We start from the raw sequence: 18182 nt of genomic DNA on the forward strand, positions 1-18182 counted from the left end.
TGCCCCCACCACACACACAACTTTGCTCTGATGTCATTCCCCTCGTGATTGTAGAGGTCAGTGACAACAAGGACTGGCTAAAACCAGATCATTCTAAAGTGGAGAAAAGACCAGAGATCATCCCCAAAGTTTATTATACCATCATTACAATGAAAACTGACACCACAAGTAGAAGGGAGGTTAAGCTGCTGGCAAACAGCATGACACTTACTGAAAGGACCATATTAGGAACAAGACTCCCCCCCTCCCAACGGAGGATGAAACAATTTGGTTCCACAAAGTTCAAACACTTGGAATAGATAAAATCCTAGAAACTGACACGTGCAACTCCCTTGCATGTTGGCCCGTGTCCACTCTGACGTGTACTATTGCTTTCCCAGCAGGCAGCAGCAGTGCCTGCTTCTTGGCCTCTGTCTCTACCCGAATAAAACTGGCTTTTGTTCTCACTCTATTGTTCTTGAAATCTTTTCTGCATTAGTCAAGAGCCTAGAGGTCGCCTGACGGGAGAAAGATCCTGGGGCAGGGCCAGCCCTGGGAACTGTTAACAAAAGTGATGGAGGTCTAGGCCAGTGGTTGGCAAACTGTGGCTCGCGAATTGGCTCTGTTGACTGAGTTTGCCGACTGGGCTAGGCTCTGCTCATACAACACCCTTGCGCCTTCCAGTCTGCCCTTGCCCAGTCTTGGATATACCAATTCCATTTTACAATAGTTTATTGCTGCACCTGCCCAATATCAATTAGTAGGTGTAATGCTGGTGGCGGAGGCCAGGCAGGTTCACATCGGATTTGGGCAGACGGTAGAGGACCTGTGTAGAGCCAGAATGTGTTGGGCCATTCCCGTTTACCAGGGACAAGCAAACAGGCAAGGGAAAACCCTCTTCTTACTGCCGCAGTCACAGTGGACCCCAGGCAATCGGCAATCTGCCATCCACAGTCTGTGCTGAACACAAGTACCCTTAGCCTTACATAGATAATACACATATGCTGCCACGTGCTCGTGCACTAATCAAGCAGTGCTTGCAGCTGGTAAACCATTGAGCAAGCCTAACACAACTTTTCCCAACAGTAGGTCTGACAAAACCCCAGCTCATGACTGGCAGTTGTGACCACATGATGCTTTTTGCTCCACAGTCAGGTGCTCCATCTCTCATACATTATCATCTCATAAAACAAACTTTAATTTTTTTAAAGAGTACATAATTCTCCACCGAAAAGGTCATGGCTTTACTCTAGAACCCAGAAATGCTCAGTTGTGATTTCCCTATTGAGGTTTGCCTTAAACTCAAGTTTTGAGGCTCCAGTATCTCTAAAACCCTTGAACCTGCCCCAACTTGTGGCTGCAAAGCCCCTTTCCGTTCACAGCTGGCAGCATTTCAGGCCACAGGATCAAAGCAGTATTCTCTGCTGAAATATATTGGTTGAGCTAGTATTACCTGGACACTTTTCACACTTAACTGTATACAACGGTATTTCCTCAACTGTGTCTGAGAGCAGGTGCGCATACCAGAGACGTTCACGGTTGTGTCCCCTGCGCTTAGTACCATGTACTCTTGGGGATATAATTTCCTGATAATAATTAACTGTTAATTTGTGGGAAACACGAATACAGTTCTTGGTAGACGAAGTGGGTGAATACCGGCCCCCGCGGTGGCGCGGTCTGATAACCTCGGTTCCAGCGATGACCTCTCTTTTGCCCTTTTCCTCCCTCCAGTCGTCAGGTCATAGAAGGCCTCGCGGTCACGAGGTCGCAACAATCCGTGCGGTAGTGGCGAAGAGCGGGACGCGAAGGAGAACTACATTTCCCAGCGACTCCTGTGCGCGCGCCCCTGGCCGCGGGCGGGGGGCGAGTGCACCAGGCGCTCGCTCCCTGCAGAGCGCTCGTCGCCTGCCGGAGCCTTTGCCAGGAGATGAGGTGGGAGGCGCTAGAAACCACTTAGCTACAGCCAACCGCCCAATGCAGCACTCGTTCGCTCCCCCCGCCAGCGGAAGCGCCCGCGGAGCACAATGCAGCACTGAGGCAGAGCAGCGGTGGAGGCTGCAGCGCCACGGCCGCCGCAGCACCGACCGGGGCTGGGAGGGGGCGGCCCAGGCGAGCCGGGGGTCGCCGGGCGACGGAGCTGGACCCGCTGCCCGGGCATGAGGAGCTGAGCGTCTCCGGTGAGGCGGGCTGAGGGCAGCATCATGCAGGCGGCGGCGGCTGCGTCCGTGCCCTTCTTGCTGCTCTGCGCCCTGGCGATCGGTCCCCCGGCGCGCTGCGGCCGGCCAGGTAAGTTCGCCACCCTCCGTGGCTTAGGGACGTGCCATTTGCCGGGAATCTCTGCAGCCCTCAAGCAAAGGGGCATCTCCGTTTCCCGAGTGCGCGGGGAGATTTTTTATTTGGAAGGGTGGTGAGAAGTGGAGCAAAAATACGTGTGGGGGCGCGCAAATGCATCAGGAGCTTTCGGTCAAATGTCTGTTTTTCTTTTGAAGAGGAGGCATGCGGAGGATGGGTCGGGGGGTTCTGCTTCTGGGCCCCAATCAGGATGCTCTCAGAGGAGTGGTCCAAGGCTCTCCGGCTGGTGTCGGCGTCCTTCCCAGATAGGGTCCGGAAGGGAGGGGGCGGTGGGCTTTTCAGAGGGGAGGGGACGGACCGCAAGACCGACCAGTGTGAGTCAGGGCTTTATTTTCGCCTTTTCTCCCCATTCCCTTCGTCTCCCCTTCTTGCCTGGAGGAGACGCCTCGTTGACGGAGCTGGAGAGGAGGAACGAAAACCGCTTCCTGGAGCGCCAGAGCATCGTGCCACTCCGGCTCATCTACCGCTCTGGCGGCGAAGACGAAACCGGGCACGACGCGCTGACCACGCGGGTGCGGGGCCACCCCGGTGGCGCCCAGGTGAGGCGCGGTCCAAGGAGGGTGGTCCTCCGCGCCACCCGGCCCACCCGCCGATGCGCGTTTGCTCGCAGTTGCCCTGGAGATGCAGTGTTTTAGGTGAAATGAGCGCAATTCTAATGCTAGTCCTGCAGGACGCTCCCTGTGCAAAAAAGCAAAAACAAAAACGAAAAGGGAGGACCAAACAACCGCAAGCCAGAGACTTTGCTCGAGAGGAGTTTGTGCGGGATGCCTCCAGCAGTGCGGCCCCTGAGCGTAAGGGCGGAGACCCTCCCACCCCTCTAAGGCAAAAGCAAAAGCCATTCGTAGGCAAGAAGGGGCACAGTATTTGGGCAGAATTGGCATCATTATTGTTGTGGTTGGTTGTTGGTTTAGTGCTCAAAGAGAAGATTTTACGAATTATTTAAACCACAATTGGTACTGTAGAATAACTGGAAAAAGAAATGTAGAATCTCTAAATTCAAACCATAAAATAAGCTAAAATCCAAGGTTCTCAGGTCACTCAATTATGTGGACATCAGAAATGTGCTCATTCACCTGCACTTTACAAAAAAAGGCGTCCCTCCCCCGGCTGGGCTGTCTTTGTTGGTAGAAGCCCTCATGGTGTAATTAGGTCTATGTTATTTATTGGGCATTTGTTAATTATTTTTTTTAAAAATTTAAGTTTACCAGTTACCTGTCTTTACATAAATATCACAGATCCACAGGTATGCCTGAAAATTATGTTGAATATACTGGTTAATTTCAGTAAATACAGGGGTGGGCAAAAGCAGTTTTACAGTGCAAGTACGTGAAACACATAGTTCTTATTATTATTTTCTAATTATTGTATTATTTATTTGTATTACATCTGTAAACTCATTATTGCTTACCCCTGTATTTGGGGCTCCGTAAACATTGTTTGAATTTATATACATCAGTTTGGCAATCATCTACTGGTAAGTGCATATTAAGGTTGAATTTGTTTATGTAGTTGAAAATTTGTAAACTTAACTGAAGCAAGCTTATAATTTATCTGCATGTGTAAAATAGAAAAATATTTAAACTTGTATTTGTAGCCAAATGTTAAAATTTTAATATAGTCATCAAAGTTAGGATATTGTAGTAAAAAAAATCTAATATGCCAAACCATTAGTGAAAGATTCCATTATTTAAATTAATGTTTGGTAAATACCTATTTTTCATTTTTTTTACTTTACCTTGTTTTCCTAGTAAAACTGAAGAAGCATAGGATACTGTCTTATTTTTCAATACGTTAGAATTACTTCTGTGGAGGAATAAATTTAAACACAAAAGTAAGATGTTGTAATAAACCCTCAGTTTCAACAATTAACTCATATTAATTACCAATTAATCAACTTAATTACCAATCTTGTTTCATCTGTCTCTTATTTTCTTCCCCTTCCTGTATTATTTTGAAGCATGTCATATCATTTTGTTTATAAAATATTTCACTATGCATCTCTGAAACATGAATGTTCTTTTAGATGAACACACTCTAATAAACATTAAATATATAAATATGTTAAAATATATATAAATATATTACATAAATATATGTAAATATAACACATATGTATTTAAGTTTGTTTGTTTGATCCAGGACCCAAATAATGTCCTTTGACTATAATTAGTGGGTTTTTTTTAAAAGTTTCTTTAATGCATAGTTTTTTCCTCCATTTCTTTGTGTTTTCTCGCAATTTATTCACTGAAGACATGGCGTCTTTCATCCTATAGAGTTTCCCACAGTGTGAATTTTTGCTAATATAGCCAGTGCTTTAAAACAAATCACAAAGACTTTCTCTGAGAGGCAGGGAGACAGAAAGAAGTAGAGCTAAAAAGAAAAGGGCGGGACTGATTGGCTGCAGGATTACTCTGCTGGTAATGTCCGCAGGAGCCTCTGCCCTTCTTTATGTTGGTGAAAAGCCACCACTTTTGGAAAACAGGCCAGTTCTCCTTTTCTCTCCATTTATGGAGTTCTGCTTCTATGGAGTTTTCGGTTCCTAGGCCTCTGCACGTGGGGCAGAAGCTACCTTGGGATCCTGCAGTCTCTGCTTCCTACAGGAGTACTGTTAACCTCACAATTGAGTGGCTCTGGCTTTTGGTGAGGTGTGAATGAATTGGTAGGATTTAGGTTAAACAGCATGAATAGGTTATTAATGCAAATCAGAAATGAAAGTGAAGATACTGCCTTGTCGATGTGATGCCGGTGGCGGAGACCAGGCAGGTTCTCATTGGATTCGGACAGACAGTAGAGGAACTGTGGAGCTGGAAAGTGTTGGGCTGTACGCGTTTATTACATTCTTGCAATGGTGGACACAGGCAGGGGAAGGACCGCTTCTCACTGCAGCAGGTAAACGGCAAAACAGCCCCTCGCAGTGGAGGGCAAGCGATCCACAGTCCGTGCTGAGGGAAAGCAGCTGTAGCCTTACATAGACTATACACACTTGGCTCTGCGACGTGCGCATGCACTAATCATGCAAAGTGCAAGCGAGCAAGCCTAACACAGCTGTTTTCCCTACAGTCATCAAAGTAATTATTACGGGAACTCATCTCAGTGCCTGGCACACAGTCAAGTACACACAGTGCATCTGGTTGGATGTCTGGGTCACCTGCGGAGCCTGTGCTGCTTACACCTCCTTAAACGGTAGTTAGAAATCATTGCCACAAAGACTGAATCTGGAAGAGCTGTAAAGACCTACTTGCCATATGCCACCTTTTCCTACAGTTAGGAAACTAGTTTTCTTTGGCATTTCTAGTTTCCTTAAGAGCTATAATTTAACTCAAAAACAAGTTGATTGTATATGGCCCCTGTTATTTCTTTGGTAATTATATAGATATAACTTATGGCATTTAGCGGTCTGTAGGTATGTCTCGCAACTTTCTTCCTCTTCAGAAATAAAATTCGGATAGGTATTCATTTGTTGTTTTGTTTATTTAAAGGCATTTACTTACCTGAGCTCCTGTGTACCAATTTTTTTGTGCAAGGGCCTGGGGATTTAAAGAGAAAAGACAATTTGAGCCTTTAACCCTTTGAGTAGTGAGTTTTTTTCATACTCGCTGACCCCTGGGAGTGATTTTTTTTTTCCAAAAAATGAAATTAGTTCCAGTTACAGTTTTATTAACTTAAAATCATGTTTATTTGATAACCAATTTATGGAAACAAAAAGAACATATATTTGCTTTTTTTTAATGTTGTCTTACACATTTTTAAAATAAAAATTTTTGTTACGATCGTACTCTGGATGATCAGGAGGCACGAGGAAGTACAAGGACGTACTACCCAAAGGGTTACAGGATTTACAACAAGTGGGAAGATAGATGAGTGAATATGTAGTTATATTCTGTCCTGAGTGATTTTCTGGAGGTGATCACAGAAAGCTGTGCAAGAGGAGAACTGTTTTTAACCCTGGTGAACAGTCTGGGTGGACTCTGGGGGAGGTGCTGTGTGAGCTGTGCTTTGACAGTGAATAGGAATTGGCCAGATTAAAGGGAGGGGATGGGAATATCATAGCTAAGAGGCAGCAAGGCCATAGGCACGCGGTAAGTCAGGACACATTTTTGTTTATTACAAATAGGATTTAAGGGACAGGTGAGACAGCGGGAAAGCACAGAGATGCTGCAGGACCTTCATGGTTTGCTGAGGAATTTGGACTTTGTCTTAAATGCAATCTAAGGCTTTCATGAGGAGTGTTAATTGTCCGGGTTTATATTCTTGTGGGATTATTTTAATTATTAGAAATGAATAGTTTTATTTCAAAGGGTAAGTGAATTATTTCTATTTTTAAAGTTTTTAAATTGGATTTATTGGGGTGACACTGGTAAACATAATTATACAGATTTCAGGTGCCCAATTCTACAACACATTACTGTATATTGTATTGTGTGTTCACGCCCCCCCCCAAGCCCAGCCAAGTCTTTGTCCATCACCATTTATCCCCCCACATTCCTCTACTTCCCCCAAATGGGATTGTTTACTTTCATTCATACGTACATGCCAATTCACATACTTTTTAAGCTTCATAAGAACTTAGTTTCTAAGTAGACTGAAAATACTGTATAAATGAATTAATATTTATAAAGCACTTAGAACAATGCCGGGCATAGTATAAATATTACATGAGTTTTTGTTAAATGACAGATTCTGTCAAGCTGCTTGAATACTATTTAGAAGTTTTGAGGCATCACTTTAATGCAAAAATGGTGCCCTAATTACCTGAGTTTAACACATTCTCAGAACTAAATTATAAATTACTCAAATTTGCGTAACTAAGTGGAATCTAACAGTGCTGGAGATGGAAGCAACTTAAAGGTCATCCACACTAACACAGGAATTAACACCTGGTAAGATCGAGCCACTGACCCAGAGCAGGGAAGCCAGCTGTGTATTAATGTTTCAGAAAGATCTGGATGGTGTAACACACCTTAATTTTATTCTTACTGTCCTTGTTTCAGTTTTTATCACTAAATGGAACATTCAAGCACATTTTGGGAGAAATTCACATTTTTGTTTTGTGGAAATATTGGCAATTTGGTGTGAAATAATAATTCTGTTGTTATGAGTCCATATTGCAAAAGATTTCTTTACCACATGGGCAGTTACTTGAATGCCTTATTTTTATCCCAAGTGGGATGATTTTACCAAAAGCTTGTTTTGCCACAAAGGCAGTGGTGGGATTCAGCCGCTTGCACCAGTTTGGCAGAACCGATTCCTAAATTTTTGTTGAGTTCAGCAAACTCGTTAAAAAGGCACTTGTAATCAGGATTCTCTCTAAAGTGGGCACTAGGGCCGCTGCCCAATGTGGAAATCACAAATTTACATTCCCTACTCCTTTTTAACATTCGTCTGCGCAACAGCGTGTTCTACGAGCCCGTAGTAATGTTCATTCCGTCCACAGGTGAAAAAATTACAAGTGAGGATGCCAATCAAGAAGCAATATGGAAATATCTTAACAGTTTTATTGTTTTTTTATGAGATATTATTTAATATTCTTAATATTTTAAAGCTCTTCCTATAACAATCTAGTTTTGTGTACATCTTATTGTCCTTATTTAAGTATTAAATGCATGAAATAATAAACTACATTTTGGTATATCTTTTTTTTTTTTTTTTTGGTATTTTTTTGAAGTTAGAAACGGGGAGAGACAGACAGACTCCCGCATGTGCCCAACCGGGATCCACCCGGCACGCCCACCAGGGGGCCACGCTCTGCCCACCAGGGGGTGATGCTCTGCCCCTCCGGTGGCAGCGGTGGCGGTGGCGGCAGCGGCGTGTCACTCTGTCGCGACCAGAGCCACTCAAGCGCCTGGGGCAGAGGCCAAGGAGCCATCCCCAGCGCCCGGGCCATCTTTGCTCCAATGGAGCCTTGGCTGCGGGAGGGGAAGAGAGAGACAGAGAGGAAAGCGCGGCGGAGGGGTGGAGAAGCAGATGGGCGCTTCTCCTGTGTGCCCTGGCTGGGAATCGAACCCGGGACCTCTGCACACCAGGCCGACGCTCTACCACTGAGCCAACCGGCCAGGGCCTCTTTTTTTTTTTTAATACTTAAAACGGTCATTAGATGAATGTTAAAAAGAGTAAGGAATGTAAATTCTTTGACTCCCACCACTGCACAAAGGCCTAGAAATGATAGAGACATCACATTTGGTTGTGGGTGGCCTTGCTATCCTCCAGATTGTCTTCCTAGTCTGAAGTAATTTTCAGTCCTATTAAAAAAGCACTTAGAACTATAATATTCAAAATATTCAGCATCTGTCTTCTGACTTGACATTATCAATATTTATGCTGAAGAAACTGTATTTTTGCAGATAAAAGGACAAAACATATGTTAACTGGACACCCATCTGGACAAGCTATCACCTACTGAGTCTTACTGATGGTGTGATACTGATAATCACAAAATTGCTGTTTTTAAGAATAAGCCCCTTAATGGTTATGCCTTTTTTGCTAGCCATGCATGACAGGTTTCTGTAACATTGAAGATCAGTTATCCGGTAGTTTATTTTGTTGTGTGGTCACTCCTTAAATTTTCAATAATTTGTGTTTCACTCGGTGATTACATATCTCTACGAAGAGCGAATTTCTTTTTCTTGGAAATCTTTGTTGTCAGAGAAGGGATGGGCTGCTTAATTCTCTGTCTCTTTCTCTGGAGAGTGTTGTAGCATCTCAAGTTAGTCAGGTACGAAGAACATAGACCCACAATTTATCGTAGTTTTGATCATCGGTAATGAATGGGGGAAGTGCAAGATAGCAAGCAGTAGGAGTGCTCTGTGTGTATTATTGTATTAGTACGTAGGTCTGAGCACAGATGAGCTGTACTTAAAATTGTGCTGTTTCACTTGGGAGCACTGAGTCAGCTTGACCGTGACTTACTCTCAGTACTGCTTCCCTGGCGGAAAAGGGCTCCTAGGAATTACGGTTTTAGAAGTATTTTGCAAGGATAGCACAAACCTCATTTTTTTCTTAATGTGCATTTGTTAAACCTAAGTAGCTCAGTATTGATAATGTTTTGCCACCAATCAAAATTTTGTTCTGTGGCCATGAATAGAAAAGAGATATTTTTTAGTGCATTTTTTATTCCCCTACCAACCTTCTTCTTTTACCAATCAAATAGTTAAATAACAATGAAATTCAGATGTGGAGGAGTTTCCCCTAAGTCTTGTTTTTCCTCTGTGAGATCCCAATTTGTATGTATTTCTTTTGGGCATCTTTGAAATCCTGCCTGGTGATTTTACTGTGCACAAAAAGAACTTGTCTCTCATAGGTCCTTTATAGCTGCAAAATCACAAACTGGTGTAGGTAGCTGAGAAGCCACCTGAACCCAGTCCCTTTGGCTCCTAGGTGCTGCCTGTGTGCCTAACCACAGTGCTAGTCCGGCTTTATTGTGGGAGACCACCAACATCTATTTCGATGTCATTCAATAACTTTGAGGTCAAAGATGGGAACTATTTATTTCTTTCAGCACTTGAAAATATTTTTTAAAAGCTATATGATAGTGAAGAAGCTTGCAGAACACAGTCGAGATGCCTCATTTCTGATACTTTGAGAATGTGAATGGAATATAGGAAGATATTTCACATTTAATAGGGGAAAAAGACCTCTTGAAGGATATGTGAGGTCTGTTTATTTTGGAACAGGATATGTACACTGATTGTTAGAATCTTTGTAAATCACAGATTTTAGTATTCAACAGTCAACACCCAGATTATATATGCTCTTTTGCAGTCAAAAATAATTTTGATTCAGAGGCATCAAATGCTAAACAAGGATCCATAGTCATATGACCGTCTTCAGAAAAACAAAGGTACAGAATATCTTTTTTGTCTTCACAGAACAAGTAGCTCCAAATGTCAGCGCATTCAGATGAAAAAGATATGGAACCAATCAATAATAATAAAAAACAATAGCTTCTGAGAACTAGTTGGGTGTGTTTATTTTGGTAATAAAAGCACTACAGAGCAAATATTCAGTGAAAGTTGAAAAATAAGAGTTAATATTTACTGACTATTTACCAGGTACCAGGCCTGGTGCGGAGTGTTTTACATGCATTCTCTCTTGTTATGAGGTAGGTATGATTATTAAACCTGTTTTGTCAATGAGAAAACTGAGGCTTAAGGAAGCTAATTAATCTACCCAAGGCCAAAAAACAATAAATAGTAGTACTGGGTAAAGGATTCTCAAAGAAAATGTTAGAAATCCATATAAAATACTCCTTTTTACCTTTGCTATTTATCTCTGTGTTAGAACATAGCTAACGTTATTTCTTTAAGAAATTCTTGGGCCTGTCCAGGTCTTCTTCCTGGCTAACTTCCTCTAGGGGTGAATTGATGTCATATTTAACACTAGTTATGTTCATTTCTTGAAATGGGTATAATTTTCCTATCTCAGATATTCTTTAAGCAGATGAACATATCTGAGTCCATATATAAATGGCAGCAGAGAATACCTGCATTTTGAGTTTTTGTTGGAGTTCAATCTGCCAGAAATTCAGTTAAAAGAAACTATGGAGAATTATCTTCTGTTCCTCCATAGTGTCCTGGCTTCACCTCCAGAGATCCTGGGTGAGGGTATTTTTAAAAGTCTTCCCCAGAAGATTCCAATGTGGGCCCAGGGTTGACGAGCTCTGTGTATTCTTAAGATTTGAAAGATTTTACCCCCCTTAAATCTCTTTGGATTTCAGTTAATCACAAGAGAGTTGGGTATCTGAATTGGTATCAGCCTTCTCTGTGACTTCCTTGACCTCTTTAGTCGCCTACCAGGCTTTTTCTAAAGGATATTTTGAAGGACATTGTAAGAAATATTCCTGAGAAACCAGTTACAGCATTAGTCAAAGTCTTGGAGAACATCACACATGATGGCTCGTCAGGACCAAGAGGAGAGATTGTCCTGTAACTGAGATTCCTTCTTCGAGTTGGATGCCAAAAATTCAGAGGCACATTGTGCCCTCCTGCAAAGTGAGAAGTCACAGCCTGAGTCTCCACAGTGGCTTCATTACTAGCTCATCAGCGTGCTCCTTCTCTTCATCCCCATTTCAGCTCAGAAGTCACCTGCACTCTCTCTTGATTCATGAGATTTGTCCATCTGCAAGGCAGATCTGTGCAGTGGACTATGCATGTAGAACTTTGATTAAAATAAATATTAAAGATAAAAGGAATCTCAGAGAGATTTCCTCTGTCCATTTTTCTAAGTACTCCCACTTCACCCCCTCCTTATTACATCACATTAATCTGTTGTCTTCTGACACTTGTTAGCATTTGACATTTATTTTAATGATTGATTCGTTTATTGTCTTTCAGTATGCCATCACTAGAATGTAAGCTTTGAGAATAGTCTTGTCTCTTTATTCACAACATATTTCCATTGCCTAGTGCCTGGCACTGAGCCAGTGCTTAATATTTATTGACATAATGAATATTTTCTGTCCTCCAGTTTCCTCATCTACTTAAAAAAAATTATCTTGTAATTATTCATATAAACAACCTGAAATCCTTTTTTAGGACAAGGTAGGGTTGCAAATGTATACATGCATGAATAATTTTAGTCTTTTGAAATACTGAATTTATAGACTTTTTATTTTATTTATTTATTTTTTTCATTTTTTCATTTTTCTGAAGCTGGAAACGGGGAGAGACAGTCAGACAGACTCCCGCATGCGCCCGACCGGGATCCACCCGGCCGCCCACCAGGGGCGAAGCTCTGCCCACCAGGGGGCGATGCTCTGCCCATCCTGGGCGTCGCCATATTGCGACCAGAGCCACTCTAGCGCCTGAGGCAGAGACCACAGAGCCATCCCCAGCGCCCGGGCCATCTCTGCTCCAATGGAGCCTTGGCTGCGGGAGGGGAAGAGAGAGACAGAGAGGAAAGCGCGGCGGAGGGGTGGAGAAGCAAATGGGCGCTTCTCCTGTGTGCCCTGGCCGGGAATCAAACCCGGGTCCTCCGCACGCTAGGCCGACGCTCTACCACTGAGCCAACCGGCCAGGGCGACTCTTTATTTTTTGAACAGAGACAGAGTCAGGAAAGGGACAGATAGGGACAGACAGACAGGAAGGGAGAGAGATGAGAAGCATCAGTTCTTCGTTGCGGCATCTTAGTTGTTTGTTGATTGCTTGTTCATTAATTGCTTTTTCATATGTGCCTTGACTGAGGGTGGGGGGGCTGTAGCAGAGTGAGTGAGCCCTTGCTCAAGCCAGCAATCATAGGGTCATGTCTATAATCCAATGCTCAAGCCAGTGACTCCATGCTCAAGCTGGTGAGCCCGCAACCTCAGGGTTTCGAACCTGGGACTTAGGCGTCCCAGTCCAATACTGTATCCACTGCACCACCGCCTGGTCAGGCTTATAGACCCTTTTAATAATTACAGTTACTTTATACATTATTAAATAGAGTTCAGTGTGTTGTATTTTAAAAAATATAAGTACTTCTGGTTGCCAGAGGGGAGGGAAGTTGGGGACTGATAGAAAAAGGTGAAGGGATTAAGAAGTCGAAATTGGGCTGACTGACGGTGGCACAGTGCATGAAGTGTCAACCTGGGATGCTGAGGTCCCAGGTCCCAAATCCTGAGATCGCCAGTTTGAGCATGAGATCATCGATATGATTACATGGTCGCTGGCTTGAGTCCCAAGTTCGCTGACTTGAGCTAAAGTTGCTGGCTTGAACAAGGGGTCACTGGCTCAACTGGAGCCCCTGGTAAAGGCACATAAGAGAAAGCAATCAATGAACAGCTAAAGTGCTGCAACTACAAGTTGATGCTTCTCATCTCTCTCCCTTCCTGTCTGCCTGTCTCTCTTGCTAAACAAACAAACAAACAAAAAGTTTAAATTGGTAGTTACAGAATAGTCACAGGTGTAAATTACAGCATAGGAAATGTAGTCAATTTTATTTATAGCTATGTATGGTGCCATTTAGGTACTTGAAATATAGCGGGAAACATGGAAGCGTACGATTGTCTACTATGAAACTAAGACAAAATGATATGGAAGATGAACTGTAATTAAAAAATAAAATGAAAATGAAACAGAAGGCCATTGCTGGTTAGCTCAGTTGGTCAGAGCATCTTCCTGAAACACCAGGGTTACTGATTCAGTCCCAGGCAGGGCACACCGGGGAAGCAACCAGTGAATGCGCAGCGAAGTGGGACAGCACATGAAAGCTTTTCCTGCTCTCTTTCTCTTCTCTCTTTCTCTGTCTCTAAAATCAATCAAAAATAGAAAATGTAAATACTGCATGTATAACAACTGATTTTAGATTTCTAGGTGTTCTGATTTCATCATTTGAGTTGCTTTTAAGGTAAAATCCGTTTTCCCCAGCACAGACTGTTGTGTGCAACTGCATCTTGAAAATTAAATTTAAAAGATGCTGTATCATCATCCTGAAATATCACGAGTTCTAACTGGAAGGAATCAAGAACTCCACTCCTTTACCCGTCCCACCTCCACCCCTGCCCCACAATCTGTTATTTGTATCGAAGTCAATTTTCAGAATCATATTTATCAGCAAGGGCAAATCCACATGTTTCTTCTTTTTAAAAATTAATTTCTTACCAGGGGATTTTCAGCACTTAGCAGTAGTTTGGGCCCTTTTGTTGTATTTTTTTGTCCCAAGTGAAGAACATTAGAGATCTCTTTGAAGGTGGGAAATCAATGTTGCATTCCCAGACAGGCCTCAAGAGCTTCTATTCTGCAAGTGGTTTTAAATTTTTCTACCAAAGCCAGAACTGGTTGACTGTTTTCTTCTTTTTAAAAACAATTATTTTATTAAATTTATTGGTTAATAAAATTACATCGGTTTCAAGTGTACAGTTCTATAACATATCATCTGTGGGTGATAGTGTGTGTTCAGCACCCCAAGCCCAGTCTCTTCCATCACTACCAACCCCCCTCCTCCCCCACTCCCCTTTCCCTCCCACACTCACCGTGCTGGTGTCTGGTGGTTGACAGTTTCCTTAGACCACTTATTCTCCTTGGCGCTGCCTCATGTCTGGCCTTGCTCACACTTTCTCACTTTCTAGTCTTATTTATTCACTTGCTTTTTTTTTTTTTTTTTTTTTTTGAGAGGAAAAGAGGGGTGGGGCGGGGAGAGAGAGAAACATCAGTGTGTTGTTCCACTTATTTATGCTTTCGTTGGTTGATTCCTGTATATGCCCTGATAGGGTATTGAACCCACAACCTTAGCATATTGGGATGATGCTCTCACCAGCTGAACTACCTGGCCAGGGTCAGCTTGCCTTGTAAGTAGGCTTGTTTGGGAGAAATTGCCTTCATTTCCTCTGCTAGTCAGCCCAGGACGTTGGAGTCAAGCTAGTGTGCACAATTTGCTAGTACAGGTCATAGCTCAAGCTTTTCTCTAAGTGGGATTTCTTTCTCTGGAGTAGATAGCAAGATGCTGCAGGAAGGTTGCCATGTCATAGAGCCTGATTCTGCACATTTCCACAGATTCCCTTGTGGCTTTCTAATATCTTTGCAGTGTCCTGTCAGGTCTGGCCAGGTGCCTAGCAGGGGGTCCTCAGCAGATATAAGTAGCTGTCAAGATTATGCATGTACTATTTATCATAGCTAAATCATCTGGACAAAATCACAAAATGTAATCATGGTTTTACAGTTCTAAGTCAAAGCTTTCATCCTACATTGCTTTTCTTCAAACTTACTTATTTCCTCATGAATGTACCTTTAAACTTGGACAGACTTTAAAAAACTGTTTTTATTTACTAATTTTAGCAAGAGGGAAAGAGGGAGAGAGAGAAAGGAGCACCATCTGTTCCTGCATGTGCCCTGCCTGGGAATCAAACTGGCAGCCCTGGCACTTGGAGCCAGTGCTCCAACCAGCTGAGCCAGGGCACACCCTTGGACAGATATTATTGATAAGACGGGGAGGGGGGATTCAGGAAGTACTCATTACTGTCACCAAAGATGTAGCCATTTCTGAGTGGATAAGTGACTAGAGAGAAAGCTATTTTAAACTATTGTGTATAGCGATTTTTTGTTGCTTCTCAGGACCCTCAAAGATAAAAATGGGGAAAGAATATTGGTGCTGAGATACTGAGAATTCTCATTTAAGTTAATTTCTGAGGTACGTTTAGCATGATGTTCTTAATGATCTTGCATAGACAATGTTCTTTTATATTTAATGAAGGAAAAGTACTATTAATTCATAACAACCAATTTAGTGTGAAATCTACCTGAGGTCATTGACTAATAAATTGTTTAGGACTTTGTTTTTAATAACTTTTTATTTTTTAATTTCAGTTGACGTATAGTTTTATATTATTAGTTTTGAGTGTTCAACTCAGTGTAGGTATTCATATAAATTACCAAGTGATCACCCTGGTAGATCTAGCACCCATTTGTTACCATACATAGTACAATGTAATTGACCATACTGCCTATGCTGTACTTTACATCCTCACGACTATTCTAAAAACACTACCAATTAATACTTCTTAATCTCTTAACCTTTTTCACTCATTGTCCCAGCCCCCCCCCCCCCCCAAATCTGGCAACCATCATTCTGTTCTCTGTATCAATGAGTTTGTTTTTCTGTTTTGTTTATTTTGTTTTCTTAGATTCCATGTATACGGTAAGTACAATCACATGGTATTTGTCTTGCTCTGCCTGACTTATTTCACTAGCATAATACCTTCTAGATCCATCTATATGCCATCGCAAATGGCAAGCTTTCATTTTATGGCTGAGTAATACTCCACTGTACATATGAACCAATTCTTTATCCATTCATGTGTTGGTGTACACTGAGGATGCTTCCCTACCTCAGCGATGGTAAATAATGCTGCAGTGAGCATGTGGTTGTGTATATCTTTTCAACTTAATACTTTGGATTTCTTCAGATAAATATCCCCAAAGTGAAATTGCTGGGTCCTTCATTGTTCCTTGTTAGAGCTTTTGTTTTGAAGTCCATTCTGTCTGATTAGGACATTTCTTAAATGTTCTGATAATGAAATCTTCAAGTTTGCAGTTGTCATAGGGTGGTGGGGTAACCCTTATTTTATGTGTGTTTAATTGTGCAGAGCAACACGGAGTGCAGGCCTACACCCTCCTCTTTTCATTCCTGCCCAGCACTGAGCGCAGAGCCTTGTCCAGAGCAAGTGCTGAGCAAGCAGCGCTGACTGTGGTCCTGGCGCCTTGGCTGAGAGTCCTGCTCCGTTCTACCGTGTGCCCCCAGGCCCCTGCCGGGTCAGGTTTTCCTTGCTCAACTATTTCTTTTCTCTGTATCTCCTCCTTTCCTTTCTCTCAGTGCAGGTTGTGTCACTTTCCTGTGGCTTCTTCCCATTTGTCATTTAGCCTAGTTCTGTTCACTTTCCCTGTGACCCCAGCCTATTTCTGTTGAGTGTCTCTTTTTCTCTTAGCAACTCTGGTCAAAAAAACAAACAGACCAAAAAACCCCAAGTCTCTGAAAGGTTCTTAACATTCAGTGTTGGGAACCATCCCTGCTGCACGTCGCTGGACTTGACTTATTTTGGAATTTGAAAACTGTGTTCTAGCTCAGCAAGCTTTGCACTTTACTGCTAACCTTTTTTTTATATATATAATTTTATTTTTTTAATGGGGTGACATCAATAAATCAGGATACATATATTCAAAGATAACATGTCCAGGTTATCTTGTCGTTCAGTTATGTTGCATACCCATCACCCAAAGTCAGATTGTCCTCTGTCACCTTCTATCTAGTTTTCTTTGTGCCCCTCCCCCTCCCCCTTTCCCTCTCCCATTCCCCCCTCCCCCCGTAACCACCACACTCTTATCAATGTCTCTTAGTTTCACTTTTATGTCCCACCTACGTATGGAATAATGCAGTTCCTGCTTTTTTCTGATTTACTTATTTCACTTCGTATAATGTTATCAAGATCCCACCATTTTGCTGTAAATGATCCGATGTCATCATTTCTTATGGCTGAGTAGTATTCCATAGTGTATATGTGCCACATCTTCTTTATCCAGTCATCTATTGACGGACTTTTTGGTTGTTTCCATGTCCTGGCCACTGTGAACAATGCTGCAATGAACATGGGGCTGCATGTGTCTTTACGTATCAATGTTTCTGAGTTTTTGGGGTATATACCCAGTAGAGGGATTGCTGGGTCATAAGGTAGTTCTATTTTCAGTTTTTTGAGGAACCACCATACTTTCTTCCATAATGGTTGTACTACTTTACATTCCCACCAACAGTGGATGAGGGTTCCTTTTTCTCCACAGCCTCTCCAACATTTGCTATTACCTGTCTTGTTAATAATAGCTAATCTTTTACTGCTAACATTTGAGCCTGTTAGCCTGTTATGTGTATGTGTTTTTTCTTTATCCTGTGTTTCTTTTGTTCCCCTTAAATTATCTCTCTATTCATTCTCTTCTTTAAGTGTGGATTCAAGTGTCCCTTCTGCTATTTACTGTTAATTGCCTTTCTAAAATCATTCTCCTTGTTCTCATTGCTCACAACCTCCTGGATTTAACACTGAGTTACGTGCTCAGTCCATCCTGCACACTTGCTGAGCGTGGCATTTCTCAAAGTCTTACAGGATGATGCATTGCCACAGTGCTGCGGATTCAGCCTTCGTATTAAGGAATGATGGGGCACTTTTACAGGAGTACTGAAAGTTAAACTTGCCTTATAGGCTTGTCATAAAATTATTCCTGCTTATGTGTGTGTTGGTGTGGGTTGGGAGGTGGAAATTAAAGCACCGTTAGTTTGAGTGTGTTAATAGAAGGTGTCCCCATGAAATAGATTATCATTTGCATTTTCCATTATTTATTGCCTGCCTAGCACTGTGCCTGATGCATAGTTGATACTCAGCAAATATTTATGGTCTGCCT

At 42.5% G+C, this 18182-nt stretch overlaps 1 protein-coding gene across 11 annotated transcripts in view; it reads left to right on the forward strand.

Moving 5' to 3' along the window:
• Positions 1-1918: 1918 nt before the first annotated feature.
• The window catches only part of ADAM22 (ADAM metallopeptidase domain 22), a 273466-nt gene continuing 257202 nt past the window's right edge, over positions 1919-18182 (forward strand). For 5 of the 11 annotated variants that reach the window (XM_066238158.1, XM_066238160.1, XM_066238162.1 and 2 more), the window contains exons 1-2: positions 1921-2265; positions 2710-2870. In XM_066238158.1, coding sequence (XP_066094255.1) covers positions 2181-2265; positions 2710-2870 — 246 coding nt within the window. In that variant the 5' untranslated portion in view covers positions 1921-2180. Of the gene's footprint in view, positions 2266-2709; positions 2871-18182 lie in introns of all 11 variants that reach the window. The other 6 variants (XM_066238155.1, XM_066238156.1, XM_066238157.1 and 3 more) reach the window with 4 other exon arrangements.

This window comes from Saccopteryx bilineata, chromosome 7, assembly GCF_036850765.1.
Source record: "Saccopteryx bilineata isolate mSacBil1 chromosome 7, mSacBil1_pri_phased_curated, whole genome shotgun sequence".
Classification (NCBI taxonomy): Eukaryota; Metazoa; Chordata; class Mammalia; order Chiroptera; family Emballonuridae; genus Saccopteryx; species Saccopteryx bilineata.